This window comes from Mustelus asterias, chromosome 1 (assembly GCF_964213995.1).
Source record: "Mustelus asterias chromosome 1, sMusAst1.hap1.1, whole genome shotgun sequence".
In the NCBI taxonomy this organism is placed as follows: domain Eukaryota; kingdom Metazoa; phylum Chordata; class Chondrichthyes; order Carcharhiniformes; family Triakidae; genus Mustelus; species Mustelus asterias.
This window is the reverse complement of record NC_135801.1, coordinates 187,730,972-187,753,785: the sequence shown is the minus strand read 5'-3', so window position 1 is coordinate 187,753,785 and position 22,814 is coordinate 187,730,972. Positions and strand designations below refer to the sequence as shown.

The 22,814-nt window shown below is 45.8% G+C and overlaps 1 protein-coding gene across 1 annotated transcript in view; it reads right to left on the bottom strand.

The window, feature by feature from the left end:
• LOC144500809 (dedicator of cytokinesis protein 2-like) overlaps nt 1-22,814 on the bottom strand; it is a 1,379,043-nt gene that overhangs the window by 1,236,145 nt on the left and 120,084 nt on the right. The window contains exons 4-5 of the mRNA XM_078224279.1: nt 22,155-22,210; nt 3,006-3,102 (exon numbers count right to left, since the gene is read on the bottom strand). Of these exons, the coding sequence (XP_078080405.1) occupies nt 3,006-3,102; nt 22,155-22,210 (153 nt within the window). The remainder of the gene's footprint in view (nt 1-3,005; nt 3,103-22,154; nt 22,211-22,814) is intronic.

The following is a 22,814-nucleotide window of genomic DNA, read 5'->3' as shown; positions in this document are numbered from 1 at the left end:
CAGACAGTGACCCGAGCCGGGAATCGAACCCGGGACCCTGGAGCTGTGAAGCAGCAGTGCTAACCACTGTGCTACCGTGCCGCCCTATGCTCAGTTCAGTTCAGTTGGCTGGATGGCTAGTTAGTGATGCACAGCAACGCCAACAGAGTGGGTTCAAATCCCAGACCGGCTGAGATTATTCTCCGTCTTCTCAACCTTGGCACTTGCCTGAGATCCGGTGATCCTTGAATTTATTCAAGAGGCCGCTGGACATAGCATTTGGGGTGAATGGGATCAAAGGTTATGGGGAGAAAGCAGGGTTAGGCTATTGAGTTGGATGATTAGCCATGATCGTGATGAAAGGTGGAGCAGGCTCGAAGGGCCAAATGGCCTCCTCCAGTTCCTATCGATCTGCTGCCGGCATTCTGTTTCACCCAAAGAAAAGCTTAGTTTCTGATTCCTAGACATGGATAGGAATGCAATTAACCAGTTCCTATCTTGTATGTTTCTATGTAAATCACCACCAGTCAGCTCTCCCCCTCAAGAAGCCCAGAGAACTCCCATCTCCTTCTGTGAATGGCGCTGTGCGATCTTCTAAGACCACCTGAGAGCGTGTGACCTGGGCATTTTTGTATTGTGAGACCATAACCTTTTCAAATACCCAAAACATTTCTTTCACTATGATCCAAGCGTGCAGACAGGAGTTGAAGCATTGTTCCGTTATCCTATAGGTGAAATATCAATGAACTAAACCGTTACATCACTTAACCATTGAGAGGAAAACTATTATTCCATTAGTAAATGTTGGATCCTGGAGAGATAAGTGTAAAGTGTTCCTTCCTCTATCACTGTCCCAACCATCTCTGCGTGGTCTTGTCAAAGTCAATGATATTGGCAATGGAATCATTTTGTAGGAGCTTTTACTCTGATCTCTTTGCTGTGCTGAAGGTTTATCATTTTTAATCCAAGTTTTTCACCAGGAATATCCTGGTTTTGGAAAAGGGATCATATTTAAAACACAGGCTGTTGGTCCGAAGACCAGGAAGGACAAAACTTTTCAAATGTTTAACCAAAGCCAACCCCACCAAACAGAACATTGACCACCTCATCGCCAGCTCTAAATTGGCTAGAGAGACAATGACATCCATGCCAATGACAATAATCTCTCTGTCAATATCAGGAGATAGTTATCAGTTTCAGGAAGCATAATGGAGGACATGTCCCTGTTTACATCAACGGGGATGAAGTGGAAATTTTCGAGACCTTCAACTTTCTAGGTGTTCAGATCACCAACAACCTTCCTGCTCCCTCCAAGCCTACACTATCGTTAAGAAAGCCCACCAGAACCTCTACTTTCTCAGGAGGCTAAGGAAACTCAGCATGTCCACTACAACTCTCACCAATTTTTACAGATGCACCATAGAAAGCATTCTTTCTGGTTGTATCACAGCTTGGTTCGGCTCCTGCTCTATCCACGACCGCACAAAACTACAAAAGGTCGTGAATGTAGGCCAATCCAGCACGCAAACCAGCCTCCCATCCACTGACTCTGTCTACACTTCCCGCGGCCTCGGAAAAGCAACCAGCATAATCAAGGACCCCATGCACCCCGGACATACTCTCTTCCACCTTCTTCCGTCAGGAAAAAGATACAAAAGTCTGAGATCACGTACCAACTGACTCAAGAACCGCTTCTTCCCTGCTGCCATCAGAGTTTTGAATGGACCTACCATATATTAAGCTGATCTTTCTCTACACCCTAGCTATGACTGTAACACCACATTGTGCACCCTCTCCTTTCCTTCTCCCCTAGGCACTCTATGTCTGTAAAGCACGCAAGAAACAATACTTTTCACTGTATTCCAATACATGTGACAATAATAAATCAAATCAAATCAAATCTACTGGTCTGATGTGATCAGGGAGATGATGGAGGCCATCAGAATGCAGTTCACACATTGTATAATATTCAAGATAAGGAGTTCCCATTGTTCCTCAATACCAGCTGGACACGGGGCGGGAAAACAATACACATTTGCACAAAGTCATTTTGAGAGTTTAATAACTGTAAGTAGGGGAACCCAGAGGAGTTTAATTCAGTGAAGTCCAAGGGGTAATAATCTGTTTTGTTATTAGCTACATAACGTTTGGCATCAGTTGTACCATATTTAGATTCACTGTACGTAATAAACGTACACTTCTTATTCAAAACTTGAAATCTGTGGCAATTGCATTATTCAGAGTCCTTCAGCACAATGGCACAGTGGTTAGCACAGCTGCCTCACAGCGCCAGAAACCTGGGTTCGATTTCCAGCTTGGGTCACTGTCTGTGTGGAGTTTGCACATTCTCCACGTGTCTGCCTGGGTTTCCTCTGGATGTTCCGGTTTCCTCCCACAGTCCGAAAGACGTGCTGGTTAGATGCATTGGCCGTGCTAAAATTCTCCCTCAGTGTACCCGAACAGACGCTGGAGTGTGGCGACTAGGGGATTTTCACAGTAACTTCATTGCAGTGTTAATGTAAGCCTACTTGTGACACTATTAAAACTTAAAAAAAACATACTCTTATTATTCAAAACATTGAAATCTGTGTCAATTGCATTATTCAACATCCTTCAGCATGGTTCATAGAAGCAAGACCCGATCTTTGACTGTAAATGAGACAGTTTGGTTGTGACCAGTAAGACTGAACCACCTGCACACGATCGGAAATACCCGATAATATAATGTCAAGATGGCGCCAGAGCAAGGCGGCTTCTTGCAAGCTGTGCCCAGCGTACCTTCTAATTCTATCTATTACTCTCATTCTATGTTTGCACCCGAGCTATGACTGTAACACTACATTCTGTACCCTCTCCTTTCTTTCTCTATGAACGGTATGCTTTGTCTGTATAGCGCGCAAGAAACAATACTTTTCACTGTATACTAATACATGTGACAATAAATCAAATCAAATTAAATCAGTACTGTTAATAAAAGCCACTGAACAACAGTCTAAAAACGAGAAGGACTGTTTGGGTTTACTCGCCATGTACAGCTGTTTCCAGATGTTGGACCATTCCCTCAAGGTGGTTGTGATTTCTTGCACCAGGGGCACCTCCGTCGAGACGATGTTCTCCTGGTTGCTTGAGAAACAATGAAAGCTGATGTTAGTCCCTGACAAACAATAAAACCACAGTGCTATGGTGCATGCGGAAACCCCCTCTGGCCAATTTAACCTCATCCCAAACATCATAGAATCCCTACGGTGCAGAAGGAGGCCATTCAGCCCATTGAGTCTGCACCAACTCTCCAAAACAGCATCTTATTCAGGCCCAGCACATCCATCCAAGATGCCTCCCCTTGTGGGCTGCTATTCCCAGCTTAAACAACTGCAACATAACCTCCTGTTTTTAAACTCCATCTCTCTAACAATGAAGGACAAAATTCCATTTGCTTTCTTAATTACCTGCTGCACCTGCAAACCAACTCCTTGAGATTCCTGCACAAGGATACCCAGGTCCCTCTGCGCAGCAGCATGCTGCAATTTTTAACCATTTAAATAATCGTCCATTTTGCTGTTATTTCGATCAAAATGGATGACCTCACATTTACCAACATTGTACTCCATCTGCCAGACCCTCGCCCACTCACTTAGGCTATCCATATCCCTTTGCAGACTTTCAGCATCCTCTGCACACTTTGCTCTGCCACTCATCTTAGTGTCATCTGCAAATTTTGACACCACACTTGGTCCCCAACTCCAAATCATCTATGTAACTCGTAAACAACTGATCCTTGAGGCACAGCACTAGTCACTGATCACCAACCAGAAAAACACCCATTTACCCCCACTCTTTACTTTCTGTTCGTTAACTAATCCTCTATCCATACTAATACATTACCCGTAACATCATGCACCTTTATCTTATGCAGCAGCCTTTGGTGTGGCACCTTGTCAAATGCCTTCTGGAGATCCAGATACACCACATCCACAGGTTCCCCATTGTCCACCACACACATAATGTTCTCAAAGAATTCCACCAAATTAGTTAAAAACCTTCATGAACCCATGCTGCGTCTTCCCAATGGGACAATTTATATCCAGATGTCTCGTTATTTCTTTCTTGATGATAGATTCAAGCATTTTCCCTGCTACAGAAGTTAAGCTAACTGGCCTATAGTTACCCGCCTTTGTGTCGACCTCCTTTTTTAAACAGTGGCGCCACATTTGCTGTTTTCCAATCTGCGGGAACCACTCCAGAGTCCAGCGAATTATGGTAAATTATCGCTAGTGCTTTTGCTATTTCCCTCTCCATCTCGTTTAGTGCCCTGGGATGCATTCCATCAGGACCAGGAGACTTGTCTACCTTTAGCCCCATTAGCTTGCTCAAAACTACCTCTTTCATGATAATGATAGTTTCTAGGTTCTCACCTGCCATAGCCTTCCTGTCATCAATTTTTGGCATGTTATTTGTGTCTTCCACTGTGAAGACCGACACAAAATACCTGTTCAATGCCACAACCATTTTCTCATTTCCTGTTATTACATCCCCCTTCTCATCCTCTAAAGGACCAATGTTTACTTTCACCACTCTTTTTGTTTTATATATTTGTAGAAACATTTGCTGTCTGTTTTTATATTCTGAGCTATTTTACTCTCATAATCCAGCTTACATTTCTTTATAGCTTTTTTCATGGCTTTCTGTTGACTTTTAAAGATTTCCCAATCCTCCTTTTTCCCACTAATCTTTGTCACTTTGTAAGCATTTCCTTTCAATTTGATACCCTCCTTTATTTCCTTAGATATCCATGGCTGATTATCTCCTTTTCTACAGTCCTTCCTTATCACTGGTATATACTTTTGTTGAGCACTGTGAAAGATCGCTTTGAAAGTCCTCCACTGTTCTTCAATTGTCCCACCATAAAGTTTTTGATCCCAGTCTACCTTAGCCAACTCCTCCCTCATCCCATTGTAGTCTCCTTTGTTTAAGCACAAGACACTGGTATTGGATTTTACCTTCTCACGCTCCATCTGTATTTTAAATTCAACCATACTGTGATTGCTTCTCCCGAGAGGATCCCTAACTGTAAGATCACTAATTATTCCTGTGTCATTACACAGGACCAGATCTAGGATAGCTTGCTCCCTCATGGATTCCATTGCATACTGTTCAAGGAAGCTATCCCGGATACATTCTATGAACTCCTCCTCAAGGTTACCTTGACCGACCTGGTTTGACCAATCGACATGTAGATTAAAGTCCCCCATTATAATTGCTGTACCATTTTTACATGCATCAGTTATTTCTTTGTTTATTTCTCGCCTCACCATGATGTTATTATTTGGTGGCCGATAGACTACGCCTATCAGTTACTTTTTCTCCTTACTATTTCTAATTTCCACCCAAATGGATTCAATCATTTTTTCCACAGAACCTATATCATCTCTCACTACTGCCCTGATGTCATCCCTAAATATCAGAGCTACACCACCTCCCTTACCTTCCTTTCTGTCCCTCCGAACAGTCTGATACCCCTGGATATTTAACCCCAGGTCGTGACCATCCTGCAACCATGTCTCTGTGATGGCCATCAAGCCATACTCATTCGCGATGATTTGTGCCTGGGACCAGTGACCATAATTCTATTAGTTTTAAGATAGCTATGGAGAATGATAGTTCTGGCCCAAAAGTTAAAATTCTAAATTGGGACAAGGCCAATTTTGATGGTATCAGGCAGGAACTGTCAAAAGTTAATTGGGGGAGTCTGTGGGAAGGCAAAGGGACGTCTGGTAAGTGGGAGGTTTTCAAAAGTGTGTCAACCAGGGTTCAGCGTAAGCACATTCCCCTTAGAGTGAAGGGCAAGGCTGGCAGAAGTAGGGAACCCTGGATGACTCGGGATATTGAGGCCCTGGTCAAGAAGAAGAAGGACATGCAGAGGCAGCTGGGATCAAGTGAATTCCTTGAAGAGCATAGGGGGTGTCGGAGTAGAGTTAAGAGAGAAATCAGGAGGGAAAAAAGGGGACACGAGATTGTTTTGGCAGATAAGGCAAAGGAGAATCCAAAGAGCTGCTACAAATATATAAGGGGCAAAAGGGTAACAAGGGAAAGAGTAGGGCCTCTTAAGGATCAACAAGGTCATCTATATACGGACCCACAAGAGATGGGTGAGATCCTAAATGAATATTTCGCATCAGTATTTACTGTTGAGAAAAGCATGGATATTAGGAAACTTAGGGAAATAAATAGTGATGTCTTGAGGAGTGTACATATTACAGAGAAGGAGGTGCTGGAAGTCTTAAAGTGCATCAAGGTAGATAAATCCCCGGGACCTGATGAAGTGTATCTCAGGACATTGTGGGAGGCTAGGGAGGAAATTGCGGGTCCCCTAGCAGAGATATTTGAATCATCGATAGTCACAGGTGAGGTGCCTGAAGATTGGAGGGTGGCAAATGTTGTGCCTTTGTTTAAAAAGGGCTGCAGGGAAAAGCCTGGGAACTACAGGCCAGTGAGCCTGTTTTTGAGGAAGAGAGGGTGTCACAGGCTGATAGCCTGGAGGAAGTAGATGTTCGGAGGGAAGATGTACTAGCAATTTTGAATAAACTGAAAGTTGATAAGTCCCCTGGGCCTGATGAAATATATCCTAGGATTCTTTGGGGGGCAAGGGATGAGATAGCAGAGTCTTTGGCATTGATCTTTGGGTCCTCACTGTCCACGGGGGTGGTGCCGGAGGACTGGAGAGTGGCGAATGTGGTTCCTCTGTTTAAGAAAGGGAATAGAAATGACCCCGGTAATTATAGGCCGGTTAGTCTTACTTCGGTTGTCGGTAAGTTGATGGAAAAGGTCCTTAGGGATAGGATTTACGACCATTTAGAAAGATGCAGCTTAATCCGGGATAGTCAGCACGGATTTGTGAAGGGCAAGTCTTGCCTCACAAATTTGATAGAATTTTTTGAGGAGGTAACTAAGTGTGTTGATGAAGGTAGTGCAGTTGATGTCATATACATGGATTTTAGTAAGGCGTTTGATAAAGTCCCCCACAGTCGGCTTATGAAGAAAGTAAGGATGTGTGGGATCGAGGGAAGTTTGGCCGATTGGATAGGTAACTGGCTATCTAACAGAAGACAGAGGGTGGTGGTGGATGGAAAATTTTCGGACTGGAAACCGGTTACCAGCGGAGTGCCACAGGGATCAGTGCTTGGTCCTCTGCTCTTTGTAATTTTTATAAATGACTTGGAGGAGGGGGCTGAAGGGTGGATCAGTAAATTTGCTGATGACACCAAGGTTGGTGGAGTAGTGGATGAGGTGGAGGGCTGTTGTAGGCTGCAAAGAGATATAGATAGGATGCAGAGCTGGGCTGAAAAATGGCAAATGAAGTTTAACCCTGACAAACGCGAGGTGATTCATTTTGGTAGGACAAATTTAAGTGTGGATTACAGGGTCAAAGGTAGGGTTCTGAAGAATGTGGAGGAACAGAGAGATCTTGGGGTTCATATCCATAGATCTCTGAAGGTTGCCACTCAAGTGGATAGAGCCGTAAAGAAGGCCTATAGTGTGTTGGCGTTCATTAACAGGGGGTTTGAGTTTAAGAGCCATGGGATTATGCTGCAACTGTACAGGACCTTGGTGAGACCACATTTGGAATATTGTGTGCAGTTCTGGTCACCTCACTACAAGAAGGATGTGGAGACACTGGAAAGAGTGCAAAGGAGATTTACCAGGATGCTGCCTGGTTTGGAGGGTAGGTCTTATGGGGAAAGGTTGAGGGAACTTGGGCTTTTCTCTTTGGAGCGGAGGAGGTTGAGAGGAGACTTGATAGAGGTTTATAAGATGATGAGGGGGATAGATAGAGTGAACGTTCAAAGACTATTTCCTCGGGTGAATGGAGCGGTAACGAGGGGGCATAACTATAGGGTTCATGGTGGGAGATATAGGAAGGATGTCCGAGGTGGGTTTTTTACTCAGAGAGTGGTTGGGGTTTGGAATGGACTGCCTGCAGGGATAGTGGAGCCAGAAACTTTAGGAACATTTAAGAAGCAATTGGATAGGCACATGGAGTACTTCAGGATGATAGGGAGGAAATAGCTTGATCTGGGTTTCAGACAAAGCTTGCCACAACATCGTGGGCCGAAGGGCCTGTTCTGTGCTGTACTGTTTTATGCTCTATGTGAGCCTCACATCTGTGGCGGGTAAGTTGTTGGAAGTATTTTGAAAGACAGGATCTACAGGCATTTAGAGAAGCCAGGACTGATTAGGGACAGTCAACATGGCTTTGTGAGTGGAAAATCATGTCTCATGAATTTGATTGAGTTTTTTGAAGGGGTAAGCCAGATGGTAGATGAGGGCAGTGCAGTTGATCTTCTCTACATGGACTTTAGCAAGGCCTTTGACAAGGTACCGCATGGTAGGTTGTTGCATAAGTTTAAAAATCACGGGATCTAGGGTGAGGTATCTAAATGGATACAAAATTGGCTTGCTGACAGAAGCCAGAGGGTGGTTGTAGAGGGTTGTTTTTCAAACTGGAGGCCTGTGACCAGCGGTGTGCCTCAGGGATCAGTGCTGGGTCCACTGTTATTTGTCATTTATATTAATGATTTGGATGAGAATATAGCAGGCATGGTTAGTAAGTTTGCAGATGACACCAAGATTGGTGGCACAGTGGACAGTGAAGAAAGTTATCTTGGATTGCAATGGGATCTTGATCAATTGGGCCAGTGGACTAACAAATGGCAGATGGTGTTTAATTTAGATAAATGCGAGGTGATGCATTTTGGTCAATTGAACCCGGGCAGGACTTACTCAGTTAATGGTAAGGCATTGGGGAGAGTTACAGAATAATGAGATCTAGGGGTACATGTTCATACCTCCTTGAAAGTGGAGTCGCAGGTGGACAGAGTGGTCAAGAAGGCATTCAGCATGCTTGGTTTCATTGGTCAGAACATTGAATACAGGAGTTGGGACGTCTTGTTGAAGTCGTACAAGACATTGGTAAGGCCACACTTGGAATACTGTGTACAGTTCTGGTCACTCTATTATAGAAAGGATGTTATTAAACTAGAAAGAGTGCAGAAAAGATTTACTAGGATGCTGCCAGGATTTGATAGTTTGAGTTATAAGGAGAGGCTGGATAGACTGGGACCTTTTTCTCTGGAGCGTAGAAGGCTGAGGGATGATCTTATAGAGGTCTATAAAATAATGAGGGGCATAGATCAGCTCGGTAGTCAATATCTTTTCCCAAAGGTAGGGAACTCTAAAACTAGAGGGCATAAGTTTAAGATGAGAGGGGAGAGATCCAAAAGGGTCCAGAGGGGCAATTTCTTCACACCGAGGATGGTGAATGTCTGGAACAAGCTGCCAGAGATAGTAGTAGAGGCGGGTACAATTTTGTCTTTTAAAAAGCATTTAGACAGTTACATGGGTAAGATGGGTATAGAGGGATATGGGTCAAATGCAGGCAATTGGGAATAGCTTCGGCGTTTAAAAAAGGGGCGGCATGGACAAGTTGGGCCGAAGGGCCTGTTCCCATGCTGTAAACCTCTATGACTCTATGACTCTATAACTCATTTATCTTGTTTCGAATGCCACAAGCATTCAGATAAAGTGCCCTGATGCTACTGTTTGTACCTTCTTTATGAATCCTAACACCTCCATTAATAACATCTCCTGAGTTCTCCTTCCTTTTAACTTTTTTCCAGATTTTCGTAAAGGATCCCAGCGTCAAACCAGAGAAAAGAGCCGCAAGAGAATAAATATGACCAGCATGGTAGCACAGTGGTTCTCACTACTGCCTCACAATGCCAGAGACCCGGGTTCGATTCACGGCTTGGGTCACTGTCTGTCTGCACAATCTTCCCGTGTTTGTGTGGGTTTCCTCCGGGTGCCCTGGTTTCCTCCCACAGTCCAAAGATGTGCTGGTTAGCTGGGGATTGGCCATGGGGAATGTGTGGTGTTATGGGGCTAGGGTGGGGGAGAGGGCCTAGGTAAGGTACTCTGACAGAGAGTTGGTGCGGACCCAATGGGCCGAATGGCCTCCTTCTGCACTGCAGGGATTCTGTGAAAAATGGGTCAGAGTCCAAGAGGGTTAATTTTCTCTTTTTGAATGATACTAATTATGCCTTGTGTTACTGAAAATCTACACTGATGAGTTACTCTTATACAACCTCCCACTCAGATTTGTATAGATTCGTTGTGCTCATCTCTGTGAGGCTAAGTCACCAAGTACTTGTCAAGGGAGATCATCCCGCACATCGATATTTTCAAGGACTGCTCCTATTAACATGCCAATGCTAATTTTTAAACTTTGTTTTCTCTCTCTGTCTCCTGAATACCAATTCCAGTAATCGTTCAGAACTGGTGGTCTCTGAAATACAAATAAACAGTCGGTTTTGCAGGCTACGCGTGAGGTTGAATCTGATGGTCGTGGTAATGGGTCTGTCCACTGACTGGAGAGCTGATAGCAACCCTGTTGCAGCCACTCTGGCCCCTGCCTCGACACGACGTGACATTAATAAGGCACTCCACTTGTTGGCAATGGGATCCTCGGTGTCCTCAGGGAGAGTTTCCTGCCCAAAGAGCTGTGAGCCAACAGAGGCCGGTACTGTGTGCTCCCCCAGGGGTGGTGTCCACTGCAGGTGCTAGAGTAGGTTCAGGCTGAAGATGGTCACTGGAGGCCTGGAGGAAAGGTCAGTGAGGTGGGCCAACTCAGAAGGCCCATGATGGAGTGGGGGGAGGCAGGGGGTGGGGGTGAGATAGGGGGAGTTGGGGGGAAGGGGAGTTGGTTTAAAGGGCAGGTGGGGGTCACCGCCTGTTCTCTCCATTTGATACACCAGATGTTCAAGTATACCTCATACCCGCCAGGGTTTACCAGGTGGGTTGCTGGCGTGGTATGCAAGAGGCTGCTGCAGGAGGTCCTTCAGTGGTCCAAACGTTTGGCCTCCAGCTCGGAATGCCTTTCTCAACACACCCCGGCCTGGATTTGATCCAGGTTGGGGCAAAGCAACAGGATCTCCACTCCATACCTTCACACTCAAATATTTGGATCCATATCATAGACTCATTGAATCCCGACAGTGCAGAAGGAGGCCATTCAGCCCATCAAGTCTGCATCGACCACAATCTCACCCGGGCCCTTTTCCCGTAACCCCACATATTTACCCTGCTGATCCCCTGACACTACTGTCAATTTAGCATGGCCAATCCACCTAACATGCACATCTTTGGACTGTGGGAGGAAACCAGAGCACCCGGAGGAAACCCACGCAGACACAGGGAGAATGCGCAAACTCTGCACAGACAGTGACCCAAGGCTGGAATTGAAACTGGGTCCTTGGCGCTGTGAGGCAGCAACATATATGGTACTAAAACAGGCCCAGGCTAAAGCATAGTCTATGGACCACCCCAATCTCCCTCCCCCCATCCCCGCTGGGACTTCCTAGCCCACCTTTGGGAAGAGCTTTACGTTCCACACATAGTTTGCTTATAGTTTCCTCCTCTGCACCCCACACAGCCTGCTATTTAGTGGCTGCCGCCGTGTTAAGCTTATCTCCTCGATTTTGGATCAATAACAACAAGGGCAATTAATTGGGTCTAAATTGATACCCAATTGTGAGCCTATAGATCTTCACAGACAGTTTACAATGTTAAAATATCTCTAATTTACTACTCCCAGGTTTGTGGTAAGTGATTGGAGTAAGAGGTCTTTTAAAAAAGTACAGCCAGAACAGATTCATGACAAATACTTTTGTTTGGCTTACTGACCACATGGCTCAGTGGGCAGCACTTTCACCTCTGAGTCAAGGGTCAAGGGTTAAACACCATCGCAGAGTGCACTGAATCCATGCTGACACTCTCAGTGCAGTACTAACGCAGCACTGCACTGTCGGGGGCGCATCTTTCAGAGGAGACAGTGACTGCCTATTCTGTTCAACATAAAAAGGGATTGCATGTCAGTACTTGGAGAAGAGAAGTGGACTTCTCCCCAGTGTCACAACTAGCTGCAGTGCCTCATCTGGCCACTGCGGCGCTATTCCCAGAGCAACCTGAAAGCTTGGGTGGCACAGTGGTTAGCATTGCTGCCTCACAGTGCCAGGGACCTGTGTTCGAATCCCGACTTGGGTCACTGTCAGTTAACATTGCAATTAAGTTGCTGCGAAAATTTGGGATTTATCCAAGGATTCTCTGGGAGGCAAGAGAAGTGATTGCAGAGCCTCTGGCTCTGATCTTCAGGTCGTCGTTGGCCTCTGGTATAGTACCAGAAGATTGGAGGTTAGCGAATGTTGTCCCATTGTTTAAGAAGGGGAACAGAGACTTCCCCGGGAATTATAGACCGGTGAGTCTCACTTCTGTTGTCGGCAAGATGTTGGAAAAAATTATAAGGGATAGGATTTATAGTTATTTGGAGAGTAATGAATTGATAGGTGATAGTCAGCATGGTTTTGTGGCAGGTAGGTCGTGCCTTACTAACCTTATTGAGTTTTTTGAGAAAGTGACCAAGGAGGTGGATGGGGGAAAGGCAGTGGACGTGGTATATATGGATTTTAGTAAGGCGTTTGATAAGGTTCACCATGGTAGGCTTCTGCAGAAAATGCAGATGTATGGGATTGGGGGTGATCTAGGAAATTGGATCAGGAATTGGCTAGCGGATAGGAAACAGAGGGTGGTGGTTGATAGTAAATATTCATCATGGAGTGCGGTTACAAGTGGTGTACCTCAGGGATCTGTTTTGGGGCCACTGCTGTTTGTAATATTTATTAATGACCTGGATGAGGGCATAGTTGGGTGGATTAGCAAATTTGCTGATGACACCAAAGTCGGTGGTGTGGTAGACAGTGAGGAAGGGTGTCGTAGTTTGCAGGAAGACTTAGACAGGTTGCAATGTTGGGCCGAGAGGTGGCGGATGGAGTTTAATGCGGAGAAGTGTGAGGTAATTCACTTTGGTAGGAATAACAGATGTGTTGAGTATAGGGCTAACGGGAGGACTTTGAATAGTGTGGAGGAGCAGAGGGATCTAGGTGTATGTGTACATAGATCCCTGAAAGTTGGGAATCAAGTAGATAAGGTTGTTAAGAAGGCATATGGTGTCTTGGCGTTTATTGGTAGGGGGATTGAATTTAGGAGTCGTAGCGTTATGTTGCAACTGTACACAACTCTGGTGCGGCCGCACTTGGAGTACTGTGTGCAGTTCTGGTCCCCACATTACAGGAAGGATGTGGAGGCTTTGGAGAGGGTGCAGAGGAGGTTTACCAGGATGTTGCCTGGTATGGAGGGGAGATCCTATGAGGAGAGGCTGAGGGATTTGGGATTGTTTTCGCTGGAAAGGCGGCGGCTAAGAGGGGATCTTATTGAAACATATAAGATGATTAGAGGTTTAGATAGGGTGGATAGTGATAGCCTTTTTCCTCTGATGGAGAAATCCAGCACGAGGGGGCATGGCTTTAAATTGAGGGGGGGTAGTTATAGGACCGATGTCAGGGGTAGGTTCTTTACCCAGAGAGTGGTGAGGGATTGGAATGCCCTGCCAGCATCAGTTGTAAATGCGCCTAGTTTGGGGGCGTTTAAGAGAGCCGTAGATAGATTCATGGACGAAAAGAAATTGGTTTAGGTTGGAGGGTAACAGTTTTTTTTTTTTTTTTTTTGTAACTGGTCGGTGCAGCATTGTGGGCCGAAGGGCCTGTTCTGCGCTGTAGTGTTCTATGTTCTATGTTCCTTAGCTGTCAGTACGGACGTTCTGTCCATCTGCACATCCGTCACTGTCAGCCCGCATGTTCTCCCCGGGTCTGCGTGGGTTTCCTCCGGGTGCCCCGGTTTCCTCCCATAGTCCGAAAGACGTGATGCTTAGGTACATTGGCCGCGCTAAATTCTCCCTCAGTGTACCCGAACAGGCGCAGGAATGTGATGACTGGGGAATTCTCACAGTAACTTCATTGCAGTGTTAATGTAAGCCTATTTGTGACAATAAATAATCTTTAAACTGCTGGGCAATCTGACTGGCTGGTAGCTCAGCAAGGCGGGATCTTTTTCCCGGTGCGGGTGCGATCCTGTGAATCAATGCTCGCTCGAGCATGAAAAGGTATCACGGGCTGCTGGAACAGGCGGGGATGTGTTCTGGAGGGTCTCAAAGGAGGGGGGGTTGTCCGAGCGCCCCCCCCCGCCCCACCCCACCCCGTTTGTAAATTCTGCCTTTTTCTGTTATTGCATGGGATGTGGGCATCACTGGGTGGCCAACATTTATTGCCCAACCCTAATTACCCTTGAACTGAGTGGCTTGTGAGGCCATTTCAGAGGGCAGTTAAGGTTCAACCACATTGCTGTGGCTCTGGAGTCAAATGTAGGCCAGACCAGGTAAGGACGGCAGATTTCCTTCCTTAAAGGACAGATCGGTTTTTCTGGCAATCGGCAACTGTTTCATGGTCATCAGTAGATTCTTAATTCCAGATTTTTAAAATTGCATTCAAATTCCACCATCTGCGGAGGTGGGTTTTGAACCCGTGTTCCCAGAACATTAGCTGAGTTTTAATTAATAGTCCTGCGATAATACCACTGGGCCATCACCTCCACTTTCCAAAAATTCAGAACACAGTTTCATCTGATAAAAGGTCACCAACCGGCCATGCTACCAGAAGGACGTGGAAGCTTTGGCGAGGGTGCAAGGAAGGTCTGGAGGGTTTTAGGTATGCGGAGAGCTTGGATAAGCTCAGATTGTTTTCACTGGAAAGACCAGAGGCTCATGGGAGACCTGATAGAGGTCTACAAAATGATGAGAGGCATTGTTAGAGTGGATAGTGAGAGGCTTTTTCCAAGGGTGAAAGGGTCGACTACAAGAGGGCACAGGTTTACGGTAGTAAGTTTAAAGGAAACACGTGGGGAAAGTTTTTCACAGAGAGTGGGTGGGTGCCTGGAACGCACTGCCAGTGAAGGTGGTCACAGTAAGAAGTCTCACAACACCAGGTTAAAGTCCAACAGGTTTATTTGCAATCACGAGCTTTTGGAGTGCTGCTCCTTCATCAGGTGAGTGGAGGTAGGTTCACAAACACGGCATATATATCTGTAATTCTCTTGCAATTGTGTCTTTGTCGAAAAATGCCTCTCCACTCACCTAATGAAGGAGCGCTCCGAAAGCTCATGATTCCAAATAAACCTGTTGGACTTTAATCTGCTGTTGTGAGACTTCTTACTGTGCCTACACCCCAGTCCAACGCCGGCATCTCCACATCAGTGGAGGTGGTGGAAGCAGGCACGTTAGCAATGTTCAAGGTGTATCTTGGTAGACACATGGACGGGAGATGAAATGGAAACTGTATATTGGCGCAGGCTAGGTAGGCCGAAGGGCCTGTTCCTGTGCTGTATTGTCCTTTGGAAACATTCACCCTTTACTGCTGCTGCCTGAGCTGTTGCCTCTTCCCAGCAGTTTCTGCCTTGACCTTAAAGGTACTTCACTGCCTGTGAAGGGGTTGGGACCCCCTGAGACTGTTAAAGGTGGCATTTAAAATGCAAGTTCCTTCTGTCTACTCCGGTAGCAACCATAAAATAGAGTCAAATGGAGCGAGAAAAATTGAGGGGTTTCGACGGAGGCTTTTTGAACAGTTCAAGCAAACGGATATACGTGTCAAGAGTCACAGAGTCATAGAGTCATAGAGATTTACAGCATGGAAACAGGCCCTTCGGCCCAACTTGTCCATGCCCCCCTTTTTCTTTTTAAAACCCCTAAGCGAGTCTCAATTGCCCACATTTGGCCCATATCCCTCCATACCCATCGTATCCATGTAACTGTCTAAATGCTTTTTAAAAGATAAAATTGTACCCGCCTCCACTACTACCTCTGGCAGCTTGTTCCAGACACTCACCACCCTCTGTGTGAAAAAATTGCCCCTCTGGACACTTTTGGATCTCTCCCCTCTCACCTTAAACCTATGCCCTCTAGTTTTAGACTCCCCTACCTTTGGGAAAAGATATTGACTATCGAGCTGATCTGTGCCCCTCATTATTTTATAGACCTCTATAAGATCACCCCTCAGCCTCCTACGCTCCAGAGAAAAACATCCCAGTCTATCCAGCCTCTCCTTATAACTCAAACCATCAAGTCCTAGTAAATCTCTTCTGCACTCTTTCTAGTTTAATAATATCCTTTCTATAATAGGGTGACCAGAATTGCACACAGTATTCCAAGTGTGGCCTTACCGATGTCTTGTACAACTTCAGAAGACATTCCAACTCCTGTATTCAATGTTCTGACCGATGAAACCAAACATGCCGAATGCCTTCTTCACCACCTTGTCCACCTGTGACTCCACTTTCAAGGAGCTATGAACATGTACCCCTAGATCTCTTTGTTCTGTAGCTCTCCCCAATGCCCTACCATTAACTGAGTAAGTCCTGCCCTGGTTCAATCTACCAAAATGCATCACCTCGCATTTGTCTAAATTAAACTCCATCTACCATTTGTCAGCCCACTGGTGAAGAGTTAACTATCAAATGCAGAAAACGAAAATATCAGTTTAAAAGATAATTAAAAGTGTAATGACACCAGGGGACAACATTTAGATTTCCAAATGTAACTCGTTCTGCCTAAGAGCCAAGGATAAGGTTCCATGAAGTTACTGTAATGAATAATTAAGGAATAAGATATGTGGGAGTACATTAGATTGGAATTGTTAGCACGCAGAGTTGGTCAAAGACAAGAGCACAAAATGAATTTTTTCATCAAATTGCTGCCTGTGATGTGAAATGGGTTTGCAAATTCCATATAGCAGGCGGGTGACTAGAATATTTTCAACCTAACCTTTAATATTATCAGGACAGTAAAATTGCTGGCAGAATGAGAACATTTTTCAATCGCTGCTGCTGTCCTCCAGAGCTGGCCACTGGCTTCAGAAAAAGGATCGCTTTACAGCAAGAAACTGCTCTGAGCTGAGAATGATGACCAACCCAGTTTTCCCTCTGTCCCTGCTGCTCTCCCACAGATACATAGAAACTAGAAGCAGGGGTAGGCCATTCGGCCCTTCGAGCCTGCTCCACCATTCATTTTAATCATGGCTGATCACCGAATTCAATATCCCGATCCCCCCTTTTCCCCCATATCCGTTGATCCCTTTCGCCCCTAAAGCTATATCTAACTTATTGTTTAAATCAGAAACGTTTTGGCCCCAAGAGCTATATCTAATTTATTCTTGAAATCAGCCAACTACTTTCTGTGATAGTGAATTCCACACATTCACCACCCTCTGGGTGAAGAAATTTCTCCACACCTCAGTTCTAAAAGGTTTACCCCTTATCTTCAAACTATGACCCCTAGTTCTGGACGCCCCCCGCCTCGACCATCAGGAACATTCTTTCTGAATCTACCCTGTCTAATCCTGTTGGAATTTTGACAGTTTCTATGAGATCCCCTCTCATATATAATCCTAACTGACTTAATCTCTCCTCATATGACAGACCTGCCATCCCAGGAATCAACCTGGTAAACCTTAGCTGTACTCCCTCTATAGCAAGGACATCCTTCCTCAGATAAGGAGACCAACACTGCACACAAGACTCCAGGTGTGGCCTCATCAATGCCCTATACAATTGCAGTAAAGCATAGAAACATACAAGGTAGGAGCAGGAGGAGGCCGTTTGGCCCTTGGAGCCTGCTCCGCCATTCATTACAAACATGGCTGATTGTCCAACTCAATAGCCTAATCCTGCTTTTTCCCATAACCTTTAATCCCATTCGCCCCAAGCGCTATATCGAGCCGCCTCTTGAATACATTTAATGTTTTGACATCAACTACTTCCTGTGGTAATGAATTCCACAGGCTCACCACTCTTTGCGTGAAGAGATTTCTCCTCATCTCCATCCTAAATGTTCTACCCCGAATCCTCAGACTGTGACCCCTGGTTCTGGACATTCCCACCATCAGGAAGATCCTCCCTGCATCTACCCTGTCTAGTCTATCCCTATTCCTATGCTCAAATCCTCTCGCTATGAGATGTTCTTCCCTGAGCTACTTTGTTTTGATGGATGGCCATCTGATAAACCAATTTCCTGTCCTATTCCTTGTGCTTCAACACCAACACCACTCACTGAATCTATTAAACACACTTCTATGTTTTTGACAATGACCGGCTGGGAGGAACCATTTCTCTCGTTGAACAGGAAAAATATTCCCGCTTTGAATCCGATTAAATCATCACACTCTGCACGTCAAACGCTTCAGTGAAATTGGCACTTTGAGGCTTTACGACTACCTTTCTGATCTGTTAAAACTAGTCATCCTCTCTGTAAAGGTATTTGGATTCCCCTTCCCTGCACCTCCCAGTAACGACTTTAATCAGGCAATTGAGGTGGGCCTGTTAGAATATGAACTGCCTGATTAAGGACCAAATTGATGGGCCAATCAGGGACCCCCTTGCTTTGTATTTAACCAGGAGTGTCAGTTCCGCTGGGACTCCTGGTATAGACTGCTAACTGAAACACTCTGTCTGCTGTTGTCAGACACCACCAACACCTCTACTTTCTCAGAAGACTAAGAAAATTTGGCATGTCAGCTACGACTCTCACCAACTTTTACAGATGCACCATAGAAAGCATTCTTTCTGGTTGTATCACAGCTTGGTATGGCTCCTGCTCTGCCCAAGACCGCGAGGAACTACAAAAAGTCGTAAATGTAGCCCACTCCATCACGCAAACCAGCCTCCCATCCATTGACTCTGTCTACATTTCCCGCTGCCTCGGCAAAGCAGCCAGCATAATTAAAGGCCCCATGCACCCCGGACATTCTCTTTTCCACCTTCTTCCTTCGGGAAAAAGATACAAAAGTCTGAGGTCATGTACCAACCGACTCAAGAACAGCTTCTTCCCTGCAGCTGTCAGACTTTTGAATGGACTTACCTTGCATTAAGTTGATCTTTCTCTATACCCTAGCTATGACTGTAACACTGCATTCTGCACTCTCTCCTTTCCTTCTCTATGAACGGTATGTTTTGTCTGTATAGCGCGCAAGAAACAATACTTTTCACTGTATGTTAATACATGTGACAATAATAAATCAAATTAAATCAAATCAAATAAAGGCATTTTAGTAATGGGACTTCTGCCTCCAAGGACTTATTACATCCCCCCATCCACACTTTCTTGATTTTTCTAGGTGCAATGCTTCAAGGCCACAAACTGAAATTAGAATCAAGCACTTCAAAGTGATAACTGCAAGTTAAGCATATTTGAAAATTTTAAAGATTCAAATTTTATCATAGTTATTAACAAAGCTGGAATACAGGCCCTGGACAAGCCTGGGACTCAATTTGTTAGTCGGCTGAATCAGAGGCATCAGTTGCAGTTCCCAAAATGACATATTTTTCATTGATATATTTTATGTATATTGTTTATATCTCCAGCTCACGGGACAGGGGCACAGAAGATCTAACAGGCCCTTTTTTATAATGGAATATGGGCATTGCTGGTGAAGCCAGCATTTATTGTTCATTCCTTCTTGAACGGCTGCAGTTCATGTGGTACAAGTGCAGCCACAGAGCTGTTCGAAAGGGAATTCCAGGATGTCGATCCTGTGACAGTGGAGTAACGAAGATTTAGAGTGGAATTTTACCACCCCCCCCCCCGCCCCATCGCCATGGGAGTGGGATGACAGACATATTGCAAGATCAGCTCTCACAGTGGAGACAAGATGAATGTCGCCGACCCATGGGGCAGGCTCGATGGGCTGAATGATCTCCTTCTGCACTGCAGAGATTCTGGGAATATTCTATCAGCGGCAGGGAGGGGTCGGGCAGCCCGCATGCCCTTGGAAGAACAAAGAACAAAGAACAATACAGCACAGGAACAGGCCCTTCGGCCCTCCAAGCCCGTGCCGCTCCCTGGTCCAAACTAGACCATTCTTTTCTATCCCTCCATTCCCACTCCGTTCATATGGCTATCGAGATAAGTCTTAAACGTTCCCAGTGTGTCCGCCTCCACCACCTTGCCTGGCAGCGCATTCCAGGCCCCCACCACCCTCTGTGTAAAATATGTCCGTCTGATATCTGTGTTAAACCTCCCCCCCTTCACCTTGAACCTATGACCCCTCGTGAACGTCACCACCGACCTGGGGAAAAGTTTCCCACCGTTCACCCTATCTATGCCTTTCATAATTTTATACACCTCTATTAAGTCTCCCCTCATCCTCCGTCTTTCCAGGGAGAACAACCCCAGTTTACCCAATCTCTCCTCATAACTAAGCCCCTCCATACCAGGCAACATCCTGGTAAACCTCCTCTGTACTCTCTCCAAAGCCTCCACGTCCTTCTGGTAGTGTGGCGACCAGAACTGGACGCAGTATTCCAAATGCGGCCGAACCAACGTTCTATACATCTGCAACATCAGACCCCAACTTTTATACTCTATGCCCCGTCCTATAAAGGCAAGCATGCCATATGCCTTCTTCACCACCTTCTCCACCTGTGACGTCACCTTCAAGGATATGTGGACTTGCACACCCAGGTCCCTCTGTGTATCTACACCCTTTATGGTTCTGCCATTTATCACATAGCTCTTCCCTACATTATTTCTACCAAAATGCATCACTTCGCATTTATCAGGATTGAACTCCATCTGCCATTTCTTTGCCCAAATTTCCAGCCTATCGATATCCTTCTGTAGCTTCTGACAATGCTCCTCACTATCTGCAAGTCCTGCCAATTTTGTGTCGTATTGAGGCCCTTAAATGGCTATTTAAGGCCCTTCACACACCACTGCTGGTGTTTTACCAATAGTGGGTATTGGTGAAGGGGGGTGGGGAGGGGAGGGGGCACAGTTTTACCTGGCAAACCTTTTTGTGGGCTGGGCATAAAGTCCTTCCTGTTTGGGCAGTCTGTGCCCCATGGAGACACGATCCAGCGGTACTCCTCCTCCTACCCTGTGCCCTCGCTCACCAATGTCCTGTATTCCCTAGACAGTGGGTAGCACTGCAATCTCACAGCGCCAGGGACCCGGGTTCGATTCCCGGCTTGGGCCACTGTCTGTGTGGAGTCTGTACGTTCTCCCCATGTTTGCATGGGTTTTCTCTGGGTGCTCCGGTTTCCTCCCACAGTCTGAAAGACGTGCTGGTTAGGTGCATTGGCCATGCTAAATTCTCCCTCAGTGTACCTGAACAGGCGCCGGAATGTGGCGACTGGGGGATTTTCACAGTAACGTCATTGCAGTGTTAATGTAAGCCTACCTGTGACACTAATAAATGAATAAAACTCTACCCAGTCCCACTACAATTTTAAATGGAAACTGGCTGGATCCTCCTTTTATAAATATGCAGATTTAGTCCAGATGCCATTTTGCGAGCACTGCAGTTTTTCCCGGCGGACTGTAGCCTCTGGAACAAGGATCAACAGCAAAGGTGGGGACAGGAGGAGCAGAAATCCAGTTTCCAGAAGGGAAACTGGACCCAGGACCCCCCACCACCCTCACGCCCGCCCCTCTCCCCATTGTTGTGAACGTAGCCCAGTACATCATGCAAACCAGCCTCCTATCCATTGACTCCATCTACACTTCCCGCTGCCTCAGAAAAGCAGCCAGCACAATCAAGGAGCCCATGCACCCCGGACACACTCCCTTCCACCTTCTTCCGTCAGGAAAAAGATACAAAAGTCTGAAGTCATGCACCAACCGACTCAAGAACAGCTTCTTCCCTGCTGCTATCAGACTTTTGAATGGACCTACCTTGCATTAAGTTGATTATTCTCTACACCCTAGCTGTGACTGGAACATTACATTCTACACTCTCTCCTTCCCTTCTCTATGAACGGTGATAGCCATGATGTGGAGATGCCGGCGTTGGGTTGGGGTGGTCACAGTAAGAAGTCTCACAACACCAGGTTAAATTCCAACAGGTTTATCGGGTATCACAAGCTTTTGGAGCGCTGCTCCTTCATCAGGTGAGTCACTGAGTAGGACGGGAGATTTCCTTCCCAAAAGGACATTAGTGAACCAGATGAGTTTTTCCGACTGTCGACAATGGTGTTATGGCCAACAGTCGATTCTTAATTCCAGATATTTTTATTGAATTCAAATTCCACTGTCTGCCGTGATGGGATTCGAACCTGGGTCCCTGAGCATTAGCTGAGAGTCTGGATTAATAGTCTCATAATAATACCACTAGGCCATCACCTCCCCTCAGATCCACCCAAGCAACACGTCAATAAGTCATAGGGTTTGCCAACATAAATACACTTACCCTCTGAGCTCAACAACTGCATTTTTGATGTGAATAATTGAGGCAGGAAATATTCCCTGTGGAGAGAGTGAGAGCACTGAATTATTTTCCAGGTATAATATCTGATTGCAGACAGGAAGGACACCAAGCGTTCAAAGAGTGCTGATTGATGGGAAAATATCCCAATCATCGACATTTACATTCCATTTTACTGCCATATTGTTTTAAATTGACGATGACCTATTGCAAACCTGAAGAAAGTTCCAGAACACTCCACTGAGGTGATTTTTAAAGAAGTACAAGGCAGCATCTCAGTCGAACTGATGGGAGCCACAAGCTGAAAGAAAAATTCCAAATCATAGGGCAACCTGCAATTTGGTGGCACGGTGGCACAGTGGTTAGCACTGCTGCCTCACAGTGCCAAGGACCCGGGTTCAACTCCGGCCTCTGGTCACTATATGTGTGGAGTTTGCGCATTCTCCCTGTGTCTGCGTGGGTTTCCTCCGGGTGCTCCGTTTTCACCCTACTGTCCAAAAGATGTGCTGGTCAGGTGGATTGGCCATGCTAAAATACTCCTTAGTGTCAGGTGGACTAGCAGGGCATATATGTGGGGTTACGGGGATAGGGACTGAGTGGGATTGTTGTTCGGTGCAGACACGATGGGTCAAATGGCCTCCTTCT